Genomic DNA, 18,760 nt, shown 5'->3' on the forward strand with positions numbered 1-18,760 from the left:
CTCTACTCACTCAGTTAAGCCTTGGGACAATTTAGTTTCCATCTGTAATCTGGAGTACACTAATTTTAGAATAAGAATCCACAGAGTTTTTCATATTACTCCTCTCCAATTCCTTGATACAAGTTATTGGCATCTTCTAAGCTATGTCCTATTTTAATAACTGTTGTTAAACATCCTCCTGGCTTGCTAAAGTTGAAAGAATGCCATCAACATTTGCATCTGACTACGCCCCAGCTTTTTAATCACGAGCCTGACAACTCTATAGAGTATTGTCTTTAAGCACTATATAATTTTGACTTCTACCTGATCACGAGCGTCAACATTAAAATCTTTTTGTGCCTAATAAAATCCGTCTTTCTTTCTCTGACTGTCCAGCTGTCCTCTCTCCATCCATGACATTTTCTTACTAATTTTATACATTGCTTCATTATCTGCTAATTTATATTCACGGAATAAAAGCTGACAGACATCTATTTAGGGATTTCTTGAGGCAGGAGGAAGGGAAAGAATATTTTTAGGCACCATTTCCACCTCTATTCTCAGCATTTTATCTTTGCTATCTCCCTTGGTTGTAGATTCTTCCATGACTAGTAAGGTTTTAATAAGCCATTCAAAAGTGCTACACTTTTTCAGTTAATATTTCATCTTTCTCCTTGTGTTGTTCAAAAGCTTTCTACCTTTTGAATTTCTTCCTTTGAGGAAAAAATATTGAATTCATCTGACTACAAACAGACTTCTATAGCAAAGATATGTACACCTGAGGTAGTTATCCTCGACTGACTTTGAAGCTAAAGGAGAGAAACAAGCAGGGCAACTGGGGACAAGTCATCTCATTCCTAAATACATATCTAAAATAAAACATATAAAATTGTCATGTAAAAGGGCCTCTTCTTATTCATTAGTGTAAGCCTAGAACAGTGCAGCTCAGATCTATTTAACTACAGTACAGCTGTAATAAGTTCAGCAATATGAATGCTTACCACAGGTATTTCCTACCAATTTTCATGAACAATTACAAGCCCATAGAGTATTCCAAGGTAATGATAACCCCACTAATCCACTGTGGGACAAAGAAATTACATTTCCAGTGGATTTCCACCTTAAGACACGACCATATCTATTTTCAGAATGTTAATAATTCCCATTGGTTTCTTTGTGAAGAAGCTTATGTATTCATAAAATAAACACTTCTGAGGTACTTCACTGATTCACAGGCACCTGTATTACTGACCTGTCAATGGCTGCCACTTTTGCTCAGAACTGTACATCTGCAGGGTCATAGCCCTGAGCCTCATCTAACACGCTCTGCAGAACAAGTACAGCCATTTCAAGTAAATCTGACCTGTCTTTCAAGTATTTCTGAAGATGCTTCTGTACATGCAAGTTTCTCTAAGAAAAGCTGGAAAAGGTTTAGCAGACAGGACATTGTGCCAACTCTGCAGAGCCATGTGAGTGTTGCTTTATATGCTTTTCCCTCTGCTATTAATTGGGTCTTGCCCTGTAAATGTAGGACCCAAGCCAGTTTGATTGCTTTCACTGCTTTCCATGTATTACATAGGAGCTCCAGTTACTGGCTGGAGTGTCTTAAGGGACATCACTACTCAAATGGAAGACCAAAACCCCTCATAGCAGGTATGATTTCAAGGAGATAGCAAGTAAATGTGTCTCACATAGGCCTTCTGCCATTTCATCACTGTTTAGTTTAAGCTAAAAAATCCCTCTGTATGTTTTGAAAACATTTCAGGATGTTGATTAGGAATATTTATAGTCAGAGAATTAATCACTGCTATGAATCCCAGCATCACCTCAGATATCTAAAAAGGCTTTAAGGTTCCATAGCTTTTAACAATCAAAATAGAGGAACTTCACAGATCACTTTTGCCTCCATAAATAAATTGCTCACACACTAATAAGATCCTTGCTCTGAAGGAACAGTATAATTTGTACTTAATGCAGGTAGACTAAGTATTCAGCTGCTTTATTTTTTTAAACCACTAATTTCTGAGCAAGAGCTTCAGATAAGTACATATTCCACTGAATAATGTCATCAACTACAGGCAGAATGCTAGCGACTAATTGTATTAAGAAATTCTAGAACACAAGACTAGTTTATTCTGCACAGTGTGCATATCTAGGCAACGGGTAGAAAAAACCCCAAGCCATTTGCACAGCTTCCTTTTCCTCTTTCTTCTCCTTCTTCCCTGATACAGGTGTGTGTATGTGTGTATACACATATGCACACACACACTGATAAAAATACAAAGCAAAGTATATCAGCCTTATATAGTGGAACTTCTTGATACAATTAGTTTCAAGCATACATATAAAAAATATATCTAAAGGCATATTAAGGATATACAAGTTATGTAGAGTAGTGAAAATGTTTCTGGAGAAAGTACAATATTTTCACTGTTCTTCACAAAGCAAAGCAGACACATTCCCCAGAAATAGCAGCACACATCAGAAATGCAGCTATCAACTCTGCAAAGTCAACACTGCAATATGAAAATATTAATCCTATTCTCCAAGTATACAGAAGGTGAGGAGGGCAAGAGGAAAGAGTACTATAAATATTACTGTAAGAACATCTCCTAAAGGCCTATGGCCTTCAGCAGAGTTCACAACCTCTTCCCAAAGCTTTCACTACAATAAAGTAGTTAAAAAGGTTGTTGACTGATTAACCTTTTACTTCTGAGACCGAGGAAAAAGGCTTGAAAAGGACTGAAAAAGTTCAGGTCCCTAACAGAGGATAATAGCATTACAGAACAACTGGATGTGGGAGTTATTTCATGTACAGGCTGTGATGAAGACAAAGCAAGTAGTTTAAGTTGCATCTAATGAATAAAGGTGAGTCCAGGGAAGGCAAAAAGATGAGTGATACGGTGAAAGCAAAGAGACAAGACATCTCTGCACAGTATCCTGGAGAGCTAAAAGCAAGTCCTCTGTCCTTGCACAAGAAGAGTTACAAAAGGAGTGCAATGAAGAAGACAGAATGGCTCAGAGCTCCTCCAGGTCAAGGCTCAAAGACCCACTACTGACTGAAATACACCTGGATGACCAAAGGATTTTGCAAAAAAACTGCTCTGAGCAATATCCCTCTCTTCCACTGACAGTCTTGCCATGCTATAGATAGAAGTTCTTGAATTAATTTTCTACACTCCGCACTATGAAAGGAGGTATGTATTTAATCAAAGGATGTATAAGGAAGGGGGGAAGAAAAAATACTTCAGCAACACAAGACAAAGTTACAGAAAGTATTTCCAATTTATCCACAAGACAAATCCAAGTGCCAATAACAGGAAACCTGAATTGGAGCAAAATGCTGGCTATCCATATTAAATCAAGAGATGTATTGTTAAATAAAAGCAGCTATGTTGACATCCACAGCTAAAAAGATGCCTCAAGCTATCATCTGGAAAAACACTTCACTGCATGGCACGTGGCTTCCTTCCCATATCCTTTGTTCATTTATTTGTTTCATAAAAACTATTTGAAGCCTTAGGAAAAAACTAAAGAAACCTGTATCTGTCAATAGAAAAAAAATGGCATTCATGCATCTTGGTCTGTAAATTACTGCTTAAACGGAAAAAAGTTAGATGTCAAATACCACTCAATTCAGGTCAAGGCAAAAGAATCATCCTTTCTAAATCAGATTTTTTTAGTGATATAGGATTAGTTCATCTTCTTTTATTCTGTTTCTAAAAAACACAATAAGCATTGTTTAATGCTTATTTCACATATAATTATGTCCTGGTTTAGGGCAAATTTGGGAGGAAACCTCCGAATGAGGGTCCTCTGGAAAAGCAAATCCAAACGGCCTGCCCCCACATCGGTCCGGGAAAAAAATCTCCTTAGAAAAAAGTGGAAAAACTATTCAACAAACAATAATATGAAACAATAAAACCCCTTGTTGTTCCCAAGTGAGATGGCAAACTCAGAACATCCCTGCCGTGGGTGTAGCTGGGCTCTCTCAGTCCCTTATTAGTCCCAGTCCCTCTGGCACTGGAAATGCCATCCTGGGCTCCAGCGGGCCACAGGTGTGAGGTCCAGGTGTCTCTCTGGGTTTTCCAGTCCAGGACAGGTTTAAACAGTCCCAACAAAAGGGAAAAAACCAGTCCAGGCCACTTCTCTGCCTCAGCTAGCTAAACTAACTAAAAGCAAAGGAGATTTCTGTCCCGCTGTCTGTGCATGCTTCAGACAAACACAGCCGAGGAGCAGAACACAGAGGAGGGAGAACAGTTTCTGAAAACAAACTGCGCTGCTTCTTTCTGCCCCTTCACTCTCCAAACCAGTCTCAAAGCTACAGGGCACAATATCCAACAAACAGAACAGACAACTGGGGATACAAGCATCAAAAGTCACCCCAGGACAAACTAACAAAGAGAACGTCTCGAGAAACAGGGCGATTAAACACTCACTTTTCAAGCAAAGAGTTGAAGCATGTATCTGAACAATATACAGTTCTGAGTGCAGCTTGAGTAGGAACAGCAGCTCAGTACTGAGAGCTTTCCATTCACATCATCACCTGTATCTTCTTCATAACAAGTGCATATGTAGGCAGATGGATTGGGCCATTTCCAACAGTTGTCCTGTCATTTTATAGACGATTTCCATGAACAGCATGCAGATGTAAATAGCCTGGTTGACTTTCCTCTTTTACTTCCCTCCTTGGTGGACAGACACAACTTCTGCAGAGTCAAAACTAAGACCCCTCAGACAAGACCTGCTCTTTTCTTTCAAATAGGGCTGGGCAGTGAAGAAGCTTTTTAAGAATACATTGTTAATTCCACACATAGGTGAAGAGGGCTTGACTTCACCTATCCAAATCTGAAAGCCACTGCCTGAAAACAACACCCTACCTCTTCAGGGAGATGGTGACTTCAAGAAATACCAAGTAAGACAACATACACCCACCAATATTTAAGGTAAGACAAAACCAGCAGCCAGTTGCTATTTCAGACAGAAAATAAGCGTTACTGCTCTAACTCTCTTGTATTTTGGGTTTGCATGGCCAGGTTTTGATAGCAGTGGAGACTACAAGGGTAGCTTCTGTGAGAAGCTTCCAGAGGCTTTCCCCATGTCTGGCACAGCCAATGACAGCCAGCTCTGAGATGGACCCACTGCTGGCCAAGACTGAGCCAGTCTGAGATGGTAGTAGTCCCCCACGACAACATATTTAAGAAGCTGTTCTACAAAAATAATTTGGCTCAAAGAAGAGAGGAGTGAGAATATGTGAGAGGAACACTATGCAAGCACCAAGGTAAGTGAAGAAGAAGAGGGAGGAGGTGCTCTAGGCACTAGAGCAGAGATTCCCCTGCACTCTGTGGGGATGCAGAGATCCACCTACAGCCCATGGAAGAGACCCACACCTGAAGGGGTGGAAGCCCAAAAGATGCTGGAAGTGCTGGAGCAGGCTCCTGGCAGGGTCCAACAGACCCTTGGAGAGAAGAGCCCATGCTGGAGCAGGTCTCCTGGTAGGACCTGTTACCCTGTGGGGGATCCACACTGGATCAGGCTGTGCCTGAAGGACGGCACCGTGTGGAAGAGTGACCCATGTTGGGGCAGCTCATGAAAAACTTGAATCCTTCCACGGGAAGGATTCACATTGGAGAAACTCCTGAAGAACTGTCTCCCATGGGAGAGATCCCACACTTGAGCAGGGGAGTGACTCCTCTCCCTGATCACCACTAAGAACAATCTGCGATGAACTGATTGTAGCCACCATTCTCCATTTCCCTGTGCCACTCTGGGGGAGGAGGTAGAGCCTGGGAAGGATGGAGGAGCAGGGAAAAGGTGCCTTCAAGCTTTGTTTTACTTCTCATTATTCTGCTCTCATTCTGAATGGTAATAATTTCAATTAATATCTCCAAGTCAAGTCTGTTTTGCTCGTGATGATAATTTGATGAGTGATCTCTTTCTGTCCTTATTTCAACTCATGAACTTTTTGTTTTATTTTCTTTCCCCATCCAGTTGTGGAAGGCAGTGATAGAGTGGCTTTCATGGGTGTCTGGCATCCAGCCAGGGTCAAACCACCATAAATTCTTCTGAAGTTTAGCCCTAGCAGTTTTTAAGGGATGGCTGGCAGAAGAGCAGGTTACATGTTTGAAGCTGCTGTTTACAAAGAAAAGAGTCTCAACATATTACTACACTTTCCAAGAGGAAACATGCTGAACTTTGAGACGATACGTAATTCAGGAAGAGTAATAGAATGGGTATTGAAAGAATTTCCTGCCAAAGCACAAATATCATCAATATGTAAATCTTCACAGGAGGTACTTAATGCTTTTGATATTAAATACTCTGCCTATGCAAGTCTTTTCCTATTGCTCAATCCTCTTCAAAACTATTGCGAAGCTTTCCAGATGCGGAGATTATGTCAAGAATCCTCTGCCAAGATGGCATTTCTCAAGTGCATCCAAGTCTCATAAATTTCATTACAAGTTCACTTAGAAAGTTCTCATGGTTGTCAATAAAGCCAGTTTTAAGCCTAGAAAGAGTCCTCTAAGCACTTGTTATTTGTAAATCCCCAACTCTGTTCATTACTGTTCTACTTTGTCAGCAGTAACACCCACCTCTGTTATTCACAAATGTAACCTGACTGTTGCCTGCAATTCCCATTTTTCTTCTGCCATAAATGCCAAAATTTCAGCTACTTCTATAAACTATGTAAGCCATACTCTGAAAAACTACCTTGGCCCTGAATTAAATTTGCAATTATTTTAAGTCAAATGCTGTATTTGTTGAATTTTCTCTTTCTGAGTTCAGTACAAGCTTTTGAGGGTCACTTAGATCTGCAAGAAAAGGCTTTTGGAAACCTCTGCCCATTTCACCTGCTCCATCTGTAGAAAAAATCATCAACGCAAAAATCACAGTTTCATCAGTGTCTCTCCTAATTTCAAATCCATATACTATCCAACTAAATCATCATCTTTCAAGATTTTTACAGCCAAATAAATAACTGGCTAAGAAAATATGTCTTCTATCTTCCTACATTTTAATTAGCAATCAACTCACACCCCCTAAAAACAGCAAGGGCCCATCCTTCTGCCCTCCTCCTCTCAGTCTTCCCAGGTGACCCCTGCCCATATCATTCAAATTCCACTTTGATGCCACTTGTCTTGAATCAGACTGTAAATCCTTTTTGGGAGACCTCATAGCTTACTATGAACAAGAAGAGTGCAAGATGATGTACAGCGCTAATCCTGACAGGACCTTCAAGCATTACTGAAATACAATATAATTTGAACCTGACAAGTGTACGAATCTCCACTCAATGCTATTTGCAAAACACAGATTAGTGAAGTTTCTAAACACAAAATATGGGGGGTTTGACACTGCAGATACTGTTTTATCTACCTATATGAAAATAATATGTTGTAAGAACTCTGACCAGGACATTAACTCCTTTACACAAAAAGTCAAAAAGTCTGGAAAGTCTTAAGGTATCTGTATCTTATGTGAAATGTAAAGGGACAGATTAATGTTTAGATTATGTCCTCTCATACTTTTATACAAATATGCACACAAACATATTTTAGAAAAAAGGATACTAAGAACAAGAAAAAAACAATTAACAACACAACTCACTTTACCAAAATCATAGATACTTAACACGTACCAAGCAGATGCATGTCTTCTCTACATTTTCTCAAGAAGGAATGAATTCACTCCTGCTTTCAGTATCAGCTTAAATCAGTTATGTGCTACAACCTCACTGCTCTTTTTGTGGTACGATAGCAATCACCCTTAAGTATTGTCCTAGTCACATAATTTGGTCTGTATGTCTTATGGTTGTTATTTTAGCAACAGGGTCCACCACACATATAATTAGTTGGCAGGACTGGAATCTTGAAATTGCCTCAATTGACTTCTAGAAAAGTATTTAAAGTATGAATCAATTTTTAGCACTTCCTCCTTTTTTTGGGGGGGCCACTTCCAGGAAAAATAAATTTTTAATACTTGTCTCCCCCACCCCTGGCCAGTTTTGCTTTCTGGTGAATTTCTAATTTCCAGAAGTCCTTTAAGTGATTATTTCCGATTATTTCCTACAAGGCTTAGGATTTCAAATTCCAAGTGAACCATTGGAGAGATTATAAAGATGTGAAATAATTTTCTGAAAACTTTCCAGCAAAGTCTAAAAAAAAAACCCAAGCAACTCTGAAAACTTAAAACTGAGTTTGCAGTTAAAAATGTAACCTGATTCCATCTTTGATTCTTCCTAACAGAGATTGGATGATTTCTACATATTAAGACACATCACAAGAAAGATTAAGCAGTATGTAGAAAAATTTGGCCTGATTTGTATGCCTGGGATAAATGAAATAAGCTTTAAACAGACAGCTATGTTTTAGGTGTCAAACATTTCTTGACGTCTGTGGCAGTTGGCAGCTGCAAACATCCGACTGAAAGCCCCATCTGCTGCTTCACAGCTTCCAGTCGAGGATGTTTACAGTCGCTCACTGTCAACAGCAATACACATTCCTTGGCTGTTTATTTTATATTATTAGCATGCCGAAGCCTCCAAGCAGGTTAGTTAAGATCACTACAACTTCTGTAGCTGTGTTGCTGCCTGCAGATGTACACCGGACTGTTTTTACAGTATTTACTAATGAAATAATGTAAAACTCCAGAGCAACATTTCCAAACAGCTAGGCATATTTTCTATTCAAGCATTACAATTCCAGTATTACGTTCCCTGTTTTACACCCAGTAAGAATTAAAGACGTACAAAAAGAGCAACTTGCTTCCACTGTTGTATTTGTTTTTGTTCTCCAAGAGACTTGACCAATCTTGTCACATTCATACAAAAACTGCATAACACTACAACAAAGTTCACTTATCAGCACAGCAACTAAAAACAGTAACCAGCACAAAAATAGAATCAAATGTTTCCTGAAGGTATTTCACTGAAGTGTCTGGGATGGCATCCTTCCCCTCAGAAAAGTGGGTGCAAGGAAATTTTATTATATTAGAAGTTAGCTTATGCAAGATTTGCTTCTAAATAAAACCATGGAAAAAACCCCACCACCCAGCCCACAGGGGACTGTGGGGAAGAAGGAAGTAGTACAGCAAGCTCTGCAAAGGCTTCAATGAAGTTCAAGATTTCTACAAATTATATGAGCTAAGCAGTTGCTGCTACTCTTCACGTAGAGTTGGCAGAACGGCATTTCTCACCAAATGAAAAAGCCAGAAAGATTTGGCATAACAACATCTCGGTTGTACAGTTCTGCTCAGTTTTTCTGTTCTATCCCCCATTTCCTTATTAAGTTAATGATGGGGAAAATTACAGATAATCACTCAACTATTTTTCTGAAGTCATATGAAACCGCAGCAGGCAAGCAGAGTGATTGTATCACTCTAATTATAAGGTGTTTTTCCTTGAAAGTTTCTTACCCCCAAATGAAATTACCACACTGTAAACCAGTAGGTTATGACAAGACTGTAGCTGCAACGCAGAAGCCTGTGGCGTATTTACTCAAGCTGACATGTGTGAAGGATCTCTATAAATCACCTTCAAAATGCAGGGTTATATTTTCTATACTAAGGTTAAGAAAATTAATCTTTCAGGCAGCAGGTGAAAACAAGTAGAATTATGCTAGGGCCTTTCCCTTTATTCAACATAAACTTTGAGCTACTAAAGCTTCCTAGCGAATCACATTTTCATAATGGGTCAAGTCACTAAGGAAACAAAGCAAACTTTATCAGTGCTGCACAACTCTACATTCCAGGAATTCCTAGCATTTGGCATCTATATACCACACTAGAGCCACAGGATCCACTCACCCTCTCCTTAGGAGAGCTATCATGGCAAGCTATGAAATCCTCAGTAAGGTCTCCAACTTTTCACAAAGTTGGCAATACGAGGAGGTAATGGCCTTTCCTAAGTGAGATCTACTGAAGAACAGGACAGTAAGAAAATAGAGTTACTATAACAATACTCTGGGAAAAAAGGAAAAGAGTTCCTCTCTTGGCAAGTCCAATCTTCTTTGTCACAAGCTAGCTAAGAAATACACTTAAATCACCTTGTAAAACAGTATGCACAGATAGTAACCAAAAAAAAAAACAACCAAAAAAACCCACAAAACAAAACACCCTTAAATGCAAAACACTGATTGCAGGATGGAAATATTTCAGCCTAATTATACCTATTCATGACACTAAAATTATAATTTCATCTGTAAATACACTGGCCTAATATCTACACCTTAAAGGGGGAAAATATAGGAAGGTTATAAAATGGAATTAATTAGATGAAGGACATTATATCAGCAACAACATGCAATCCCACTCCATATATGGCTACCTCTCCATTTTAAAAACACAGATTATATCTGTATGAAAGTCAAAAGAAGGTCAATCTAAAACTGTGAGGCACTTTGTCACACAGTATGGACTGTTATGCAGAAGGCAGGAATGAGTTGTCTTTACCACTCTGATATTTAATTTCTAAAGTGTTTAGTAAGAAAGAGGTGTTTAGTAAGAAAGTGTCCAAGACTCAAAGAGAAATCAACAGGGCTTGATCTGAACAGGGCTTGAACATGTTGATCTTGATAAGGTGGAACATACGTGAATACAGGTAAGATAAAATGAACAACATTTGAACTTTTTAATCTTAATGAATTTATAGTTCATGTCCCAGAAGGAGAAAGAGACAAACTGGTAGCACTTAAGCCCTGTTCTCTCAAAAAAAAAAAAAAAGCTTTACACTGCTTTTCTCTCATTCCCCCAAAATTTCTAAGTCAGATGAATGGATTATTGGTGACAAAGAAGGAACTAAAACAAGCAAACAAACAAAGCAACTAAACCAAAACTGGCCAAGTGCTCCTACAATTCAATCCCAGGGCCTCTACCTTTTCCGTTACCTTTCATACAGATGAGGTAATAGGGTAACTCAGACAGGTAAATTAGTTTTTAATCATATGAGATTAACACTGGAATATCAACAGATGAAAATGCAAATAAAAAGCAACACAGAATTTCCAAAAACTTAACTTGTGTCAATTATTTCCTAAGTTGCTTTATAGTTTACATTTTCAAATTTGCTCGTCAAAAATTTTAACATCATCATTAAATATGGGAAAATATTATTCCTCCTCTTCCTGTAAGTGACAGCACAGGAAGATTAAGCACACATTACTTATATGAACTCAAGTTCACAGCTGTTATGATACAGAATGAGTATCTCCAACTGTTGCAGATGAATCCAATTCTCCCAACTGCATTTTAGCTCTACAATGCCTGAAGCAACAGGCTCCCCCTGCACTAAGCAGGCAGTTGCAGACAAGCAGTTGAAATTATGCACCAAACGAGACACAAAACATGCAAACATTTGGGAATGAGATGTCAAAACTTTTGGTAAAATCATGAACATGTAGTGCCTAGTTTTTTTGAGCCTCTCCCCAAAATTATCTCCTCAATGTCTAATCATAAAAGACTTTAATCAGCTTCTAATCCACCCCAGTGAATGAATACTACAGTGCACCTCACTAGCAATATATCTGGTGAAAAAAGCCCAAGAACTCACTTTTTGGATATCAGCAGAACCTACTTCAGTCCTCTTCATAAGAGACACCCACACCTCCAGGGAGAATTACATTCTTCGTCCACCAAAGACTGCTCCTCAGATTTCCAGGAATCTGTATCACATACATGAACAGAAGTTATTGTAATTCCAGAAGTTCAGCAGTTCAAATCACATAGTTCTCATTATTAGGACTGTCTGCAAGAAGTCAGATAGCTTTTAACAACCATTATTACAACTGTGTCCTTTTCTGGTACCGTCATTTAAAACTTAGAATGTGTTTAATGTGACACATTATTCCTGAATGCAGCTGTCTCTCAATTCGTGTAGATAAAGGTTAACTGCTAAGGCAGCATAAATATTCAGAAACAAGACTGAAGAATTTAAATTTCTGACCAGAGGTAAGCATAATGACTTCTCATTTATTATATTAAGAAACATACAGACTACACAACCAAAACCAACCACATAATCAATCTCAGATACAACATCATTTCAGAAAAGCAAAATCCCCAGAGTCTTTAGGATGAAGAATTTATTCACGCAATAATTCTAGAAGAAGAAGCACATAGAGAACTCCTGTGAAGATGGAGGAGCAAACAGATACAAAAGTCAGAATTACAATATTAGGCAAAACCCAAAGAAATAGAGTTTGAGAAGAACATAGAAAAAAACAAACAAAGGAGAACTAAAGTAAAGCAACCTGAAGCAGAGGGAGAATACACACATGACAGTTCTGAATTCTAAGTTATAAGCACACAACAAAAGCAAAAGAAGTGCAGGACACAGCACATATTAACTGAAAGGTACATACTTAAAACATATTTATCAATTTGCACTCCTGACGCTTTTTGAAGGTACTTGAACCCATTCTGGATGAATGAAACATCCAGAAACGTGTATTAAAGACATGAAACAAACATGTCTTTAATACACGTCTCCATCAACCAGCTGCGGCAACAAGTGAAAGCTAAAGAGGAATATGAGCACTATTTATGCTCTGCTATAGCATCAGTGCTGTATACTCCATTTCAATGCCATGAGGGAATCGCTGTGAAGCCTGCAAACCTTAAGTTCCAGCCAGAAAGGCAGATGCAACAGGTTCAACTGTTGTGGTATCAGCTGGCAGAAGGGGTGACACCCAGGTGCTCTGAAGCGTTTCTGTCTCCCTGTGGGCACAGCCAAGCGCCGTGCCAGTTGCTGCTCCACAAGCGGCGCAGCGCCCGGCCTGAAACTGCACCTAACTACACATTGCTGTGTCACCTCCCAGTGCAGAACCATTAAGGCTGTGGTTTCCCACGTCAGATAAATACAGAGACCATGTACTGGGTCAGCGCAAGAATAAAAAGTGTATATTAGACCAGAAAACAGTCTCCAGTGGTAGTAACATCTCATAGTTTTATGGGAGAAGCATTGTCCAAGGGAGCATAGCCTAACAGATCCCAAGCTTAGCAAAGAACATTTACTTAGCTTTAACAGTGTGAACAAAATACCTACAGCATTTACAACCCATTCAGCTGCACTGTCCACTTCAAAGGCAAAATACAGCTGCAGTGATAAGCCTCTGGCACAGGGGACACATTACAGTTATGGCACATACCTGAGATCCCTGCACACAGGAGCAGACGTATGTCGGGCTCACCAGAACCATGCTCAAACTTGAAGTTCTGCCCCAGCAGCCTCCAAGGACTTCTAGAACACTTTCATCCTGTATTTTACAAATTGTCTCCTAACTCCCATTTCTTATTTCCTTTATTCAGGATGACATGGAATTTGTGCTGTCACATCCCTGGGGAACTATTTTATACTTTTCTGTACTCATGGGAAAAGCAGGGACTTTAACTCCAATCCAGCCCAGTGACTCACATCTCACATGCTGCAAGTTTGCCCTCATATTTCCAATTTCAGGGTCAGGTTGTTAATGCAGGAATCATTTCTGCTTGCCTGTAGGTAGGACACTGCTTCCATCCCAGATTCCCTGCAAATACAGGGAAGGCCAGTTTTTACTTTCTCATCACTACTTTCCTCATTTAGAGCTCAAACACAAAACTGGGACATAAAGATTCTCAAACTAATTAGCACAATCATACTGTTAGTCCTTCACCTCCAGCATATCAAAACACATACAGCCTCTGACCACAACACTATTGCAACTTACTGTGCTCCACAGTAAACTGCACAAGCCCCAGATGTTGCAGAAGAGTCTGCAAGGCTTCAGTTTACACATCTTTACACATGAAGTTGTGCAATGCATTGATTACTCTTCACCCAAAGGTACTTGAACATTACCAGAAATTAGTTCTAGATGAAAGAGAACTACTGGGTACTACGTGAAGCAAAACATCTACTAAAAGTGTGCAGAAAGCAACTTTATTAAGAACAGCATATTCTAAAGTAAATCAGAAAATGCTTGTTTATTCATAGCACTACACAAGAAAAACATAACAGCAACATTTAAAGTACAAAACTAGAGTTCACGTGCAGCAAATGCACTAACCTTTGCACACATACCAACTGGGGCAATACACCTATTTAAGTCCCTTTCTCCATTTATTTCTAACAAACGCCCCTTTTCTTGGGTGTGACCAGTCTTATTAAATGAGGGAACAGAATGAGGGTGAACATCAGTAGTTAAACACTTGCTTGTCCCTACAGTTTAAAATTAAACATTCCGACCTATCAGATAAAATGCTGACATCATACTGACAGAGCCATGAACCTGAATCTTGTTAATGTTAACCTGTAAACTCATCACCATGAAAAGGTCTTTCCTCCCAACTTTTCAGAAGCAGAAGTTACAAGAGACTAATAAGCACATGACAAAAAACGCCCACCAAGTTAAAAGAGAGGCACAATTCAGACCTACAAAGCAAGGAGAAAGCATTAGACTGACCAGTGAAGCAAGAGAAGGCTTCCCAGCATAAATGCTCTAGCTAAGACACTGAGGAAGCTCTGAAGTGCTCCAAAAACTACAACACAAAGAATGCACACACTACAAAGTTCTGCAAGAGGAGAAGGCAGAGTGAGTCCTCCTGGAACAGCTAAAATAGAGCTGCATGTGAGAAATAACAGGTAGGAGGAGGGCACAAAGTGAGAAGAAACCCATGCTGATTAACTTCAGGCATTGGGAACTTGGAATTATCCTTCTTCCTCACCTTCACCCCAAAGTTTTCAGTATAAATCATGAAGAGTTACTCTAAATGCTGCCCCCACACAGCTTTCCACAGATGCCAGTAGTTTGTGTAACTGCATTTTACTCCTGATAGCAGAAATAACTGCCCAGAGATTACGGAAAAGGAACAGAAAAAGAAAGAGGACACGTTCTATTACAAAACCCACTTTTCTGATGATCAATAGTGAGGAAAATCCTTGGTGGATAAATATAGATTTAGTAGTCAGTTAAAAATTAGAGCTATGAGTACATCTCTTGACAGCTCCAAGAACAGCTATCAGTTGCTTAGACTCATAGAAAGTTTATAGTCAACTTGCTGCAAATGCTTTAATTTAGAACATGTGTCACTTTGGAAAAACAGTAAAGCAAGACCTGACTTTATTTTTCAAATGTCTTAACAACTAATCCCCCTGGGATTATGTCAGGCATGTCACATTAGGAAAGCATGGGCTCACCTTGACCAGCAAGTATGTTAAAATGCAACTAAAGCTGTCTACTTATGCACTGTAACACATGTTTCTAAAATTTCAAATGGTTACAGAGGAAAAGCATCTGTGGATCTAACACTGATCAAGAAGATATTATCATGTGTTTTATTCAATTTGAAGTATCATAGAAGCAGTCTTACAGAATAATGTAAGACTTATTTTCTACACATCTGAACTTAGAAGGGGAAACTTTTCTGCACAAACATCTATTTGCTGTGGTACGCTGCTACTGTAAAAGGTATATTTATATAGCACAAGTTTTTGGTACAAAGAACTACATATGCAAATGGCTCAGTTAATAAACTGGAGTTGAGAATGAGCTTTTCCTGTTCCTGTTAATTTATGGCCCAGTGCTACATTCCTTTCAGGCAATGCCATAATCTTCAGAGAACCACTTCACAATATCCTCCTCAGAGTAATCTAGGAATGCAGGTAGAAAGAACATCAACCATCACCTTCGTAAGACTCTCCCTCTTAATCCTCAAGGGTTTAGGTGCCTGATAAAGTTTCAGATATTGTTAAAACTTTAAACATCCATTCTTGGCTGCTACTACCCTCCAAGCACACAGCTTCCTGCCAGTGGGTACTTGTACCAACACTGAAGCCTTCGTAACACTGAACCAATACCACATGTTGAAATCACCACGTGGTTCTCAAATCCTCTGCTCACCCCATCACTCCTCAACTGCTGAAGTGCAAGAATGTGCAACTTCCAGGTCTGTCCTTTATCCCAACAATAAAATACGGAGTTTGGGAATACACCAGCTGCATCAGAAACCTTTTTGTACAATACAAACACTAGAACAAGAAGAGTTCAGGTTTAAATCCCCCTCTAGGCCTGCCTCAGTCACAAGTCAAAGCTTGGCTTTCACTCCCCCACTTGAATGCCTGTGCCCATGTGGTGATGCCATCCATACTTTGACCACTGCTTTCAACAGGAGAGGCTGAGTCCAGGAGCTTCTGCCACCCAGGAGAGCCACCACATTCAAATCACTCCTCCAAATCACTAAGATGACCCGTTTGCAAAAGGGGACCCTGCTTAGGCATCTCATTCCAGGGCAGTGTTTGCAACTGCAGATAACAAATGGATTGACACCTTCACCTAGCTAGACCCAAGACTGAAGCCTCTATAAAAGCTAAGCTGCAGAGTAAATCTCCCTCTGCATGTCCTGCTGGTCCCTGAGGCTCTGACCATTGTCCTCTGAGGTGACAGAGGACACCTTGCATGGCCTTTTCCTGCAAGTTTCACAGACAAAACTGGTGCCAGCTCTGGGCTACAGGCATCAGGGCAGCTGCAGGTCAGGTATCTGCACACTCCAGCCCTTAAGCCACCCTGGATGTTTTGCCTCCTCCTTCTGTCAACTGTACAGAAAGTACAGACATGCTCTTGGCACATTTATCTTCACTCAGCTTTCTAAAGATTCAGTGAAATGAATCACGTGTTGTACTTGTATCTATTCTACTAAAATAAACAAAACTCAACCACAGGATCACTTTTTAGTATTCAAAGCACTCGTGAGCTGGTGGACACAGCCCTGACAAAAATACTTGCTCAGATGACAACCCCTCCCTCTGAGGACTTTAACAGTGCCTAGCCCAATACTGTGTCAGGGCAGTTACTCGGCTGCAAATGCACCTTGAACATCACATCTGTCTTCACAGCTAGGGGAAGGGAATTCCAGTACAAAAGCAGCACTGCCAAAACAGCTTAGAAAACTACAAAAGCAATGCCAGGTCTCTAACTTTGTAAGTAGATTTATGACTAAGAATAAGAGCTATTAATTAGTTTTCAATGGTAACAGCAAAGAGCTAATGATGTATTAGGAACCACTGACATTGCATTTAATATTTAGTTTTTCCCTCATTTCTCATGAGGCAACAGGCAGACTTACAAATTCATGATGTGACACAAGAGGCACACAAAAACTATTACCAACTATATTAACCTCATTGGCAAATCTATCCAGAAAGTGAACGCAGTAAAAATTAATCTTTACCCAGATCATTTGACAGTGAGCTCATAAGTAACACTTCCATTGCCTGTATCTGTACGAGTTTGAGTTACAACAAAGCTATGCACAATAGCCATAAAAAGGTAGCATGCTTATTAATGTGGGTATATTAGGTTTAACTTTAAGAGCCAAGTTTTTGAGGGGGAGAGGGGAGTTATCTTCTGCAATCAACCCTTTTAAACAGCCTTCTTCATTCAAACAGCTGGCACATACAAGAGCTTAAAACATAAAAAGCAAAGTGACCTATTGTGTTTTGACTCAAAGTAGATACAGAAGTAACCTTCAAGGTTACCTTGCCCTATGCGCGGCCTCAGGAAGGAAAAAACCACAGTTTCAGCAAAGGAATTTCTTGCCTGGCTAGAGGCCACACCCGCCACAACAACTGATGGCAGGAAAGCATTTGGATTCACAACTCTACCCGTAGCACCCAGCCGGAGGCAAAGCAAAACTTTCTCATTTTCAGAGAAGAAAAGAAACTCTTGCTCAATAAGTAGCAATTATGCTGCAGAATTTATATGCTGAGCACGGCTGAATGTACGAGCACCAGATCAGTCAACCATAGCTTTAGTGCTTTGAGTATGATTAACAGAATGAACTTTCAAAGGTCAATTAAATGTCAACACATTTTAAAGAGATATTCTTTTTAAGCTGCGGCAATGTGTAACAGTACCTTCCAGAGCTGCTGTGCACTTTCACCTTCAAATTTTACCCATTTTATACTTACATGTGCAGATATAAAGATGATAACTAATTAACCTTTGATAGAAAATAATGGCTATTTACACTCCTGGCTTTTCTATCACTAAGCTGTCCTTATTACTTGTGTTGAAGCAAGTACACAGAGACACTTGCCCCAGAATTTCATTTCAATTGTTGAGGGTGTGAGCAAAGTGAGAAGAAAAGGAGCAAGAACAGTTTGAAAGTCTAATAACTTAGTAAACGAAAATGAGAAGAGGCTTTTGATATGCAATTGAGCTGCCTCGATGTGAATCTGGGGGAGGATGGGGGGACGGGACCGTAACTGAATTAATTATGAACGCATTAATCATGACTTTAGGCAGCCCAGTGATTTATCTCTTCACTTCTAAACATTTCTGAAAATTCAAACTTCAGCTAACCAGCTTAGGACATCTGAAAACAAACGCTGAAAAGCTGAACGCTTAGTACAATTCATTTAAGTTACCCCTCAAACCGGATGCTCAAATCATTAATTAGTTTAAAAGTTAAAAAAAAATACAATTAAAAAAAAAAACCCCAAAGTCTTCATCTCAGTACAAACTAAAAGAAACAAAATCCTGACCAAGGCCTCCCAACTCTACCATAATCATTCTGACATGAACAATATTTATTCGAGACCAGAGCTAAAGAATAATTTGAGAGTTGAGAAAAACCAGCAGAGAGCCGCGCTCTGTGCAGACGCCAGAAAGAAACGGGTGGGAGAGTTTTCCTTTCACAAGGGCTGCGGTCCCGGCATCTCTCCACAGGTAGGTTTATAACTCCACGCAATTTTAATAAGTTTTTTAGGAGCTTCTCGCTTTGGCCCTGACAGTCCCGCCAGGTTTTGGGC

General features: G+C 39.6%; 1 protein-coding gene and 1 long non-coding RNA gene across 5 annotated transcripts in view; one reads left to right on the forward strand and one right to left on the reverse strand.

Annotated features, from left to right (window-relative positions):
- OGFRL1 (opioid growth factor receptor like 1) overlaps positions 1-18,760 on the reverse strand; it is an 89,942-nt gene that overhangs the window by 70,536 nt on the left and 646 nt on the right. For 2 of the 4 annotated variants that reach the window (XM_063389457.1, XM_063389455.1), the window contains exon 2: positions 11,525-11,636. In XM_063389457.1, coding sequence (XP_063245527.1) covers positions 11,525-11,563 — 39 coding nt within the window. In that variant the 5' untranslated portion in view covers positions 11,564-11,636. Of the gene's footprint in view, positions 1-11,524; positions 11,637-13,387; positions 13,503-18,760 lie in introns of those variants that run through there. The other 2 variants (XR_010079206.1, XM_063389456.1) reach the window with 2 other exon arrangements.
- LOC134546589 (uncharacterized) overlaps positions 17,339-18,760 on the forward strand; it is a 34,360-nt gene continuing 32,938 nt past the window's right edge. Inside the window, exon 1 of the long non-coding RNA XR_010079207.1 lies at positions 17,339-18,677. This is a non-coding gene — a long non-coding RNA (uncharacterized LOC134546589). The remainder of the gene's footprint in view (positions 18,678-18,760) is intronic.

The sequence above is a fragment of the Prinia subflava genome, chromosome 2, assembly GCF_021018805.1.
Source record: "Prinia subflava isolate CZ2003 ecotype Zambia chromosome 2, Cam_Psub_1.2, whole genome shotgun sequence".
Classification (NCBI taxonomy): Eukaryota; Metazoa; Chordata; class Aves; order Passeriformes; family Cisticolidae; genus Prinia; species Prinia subflava.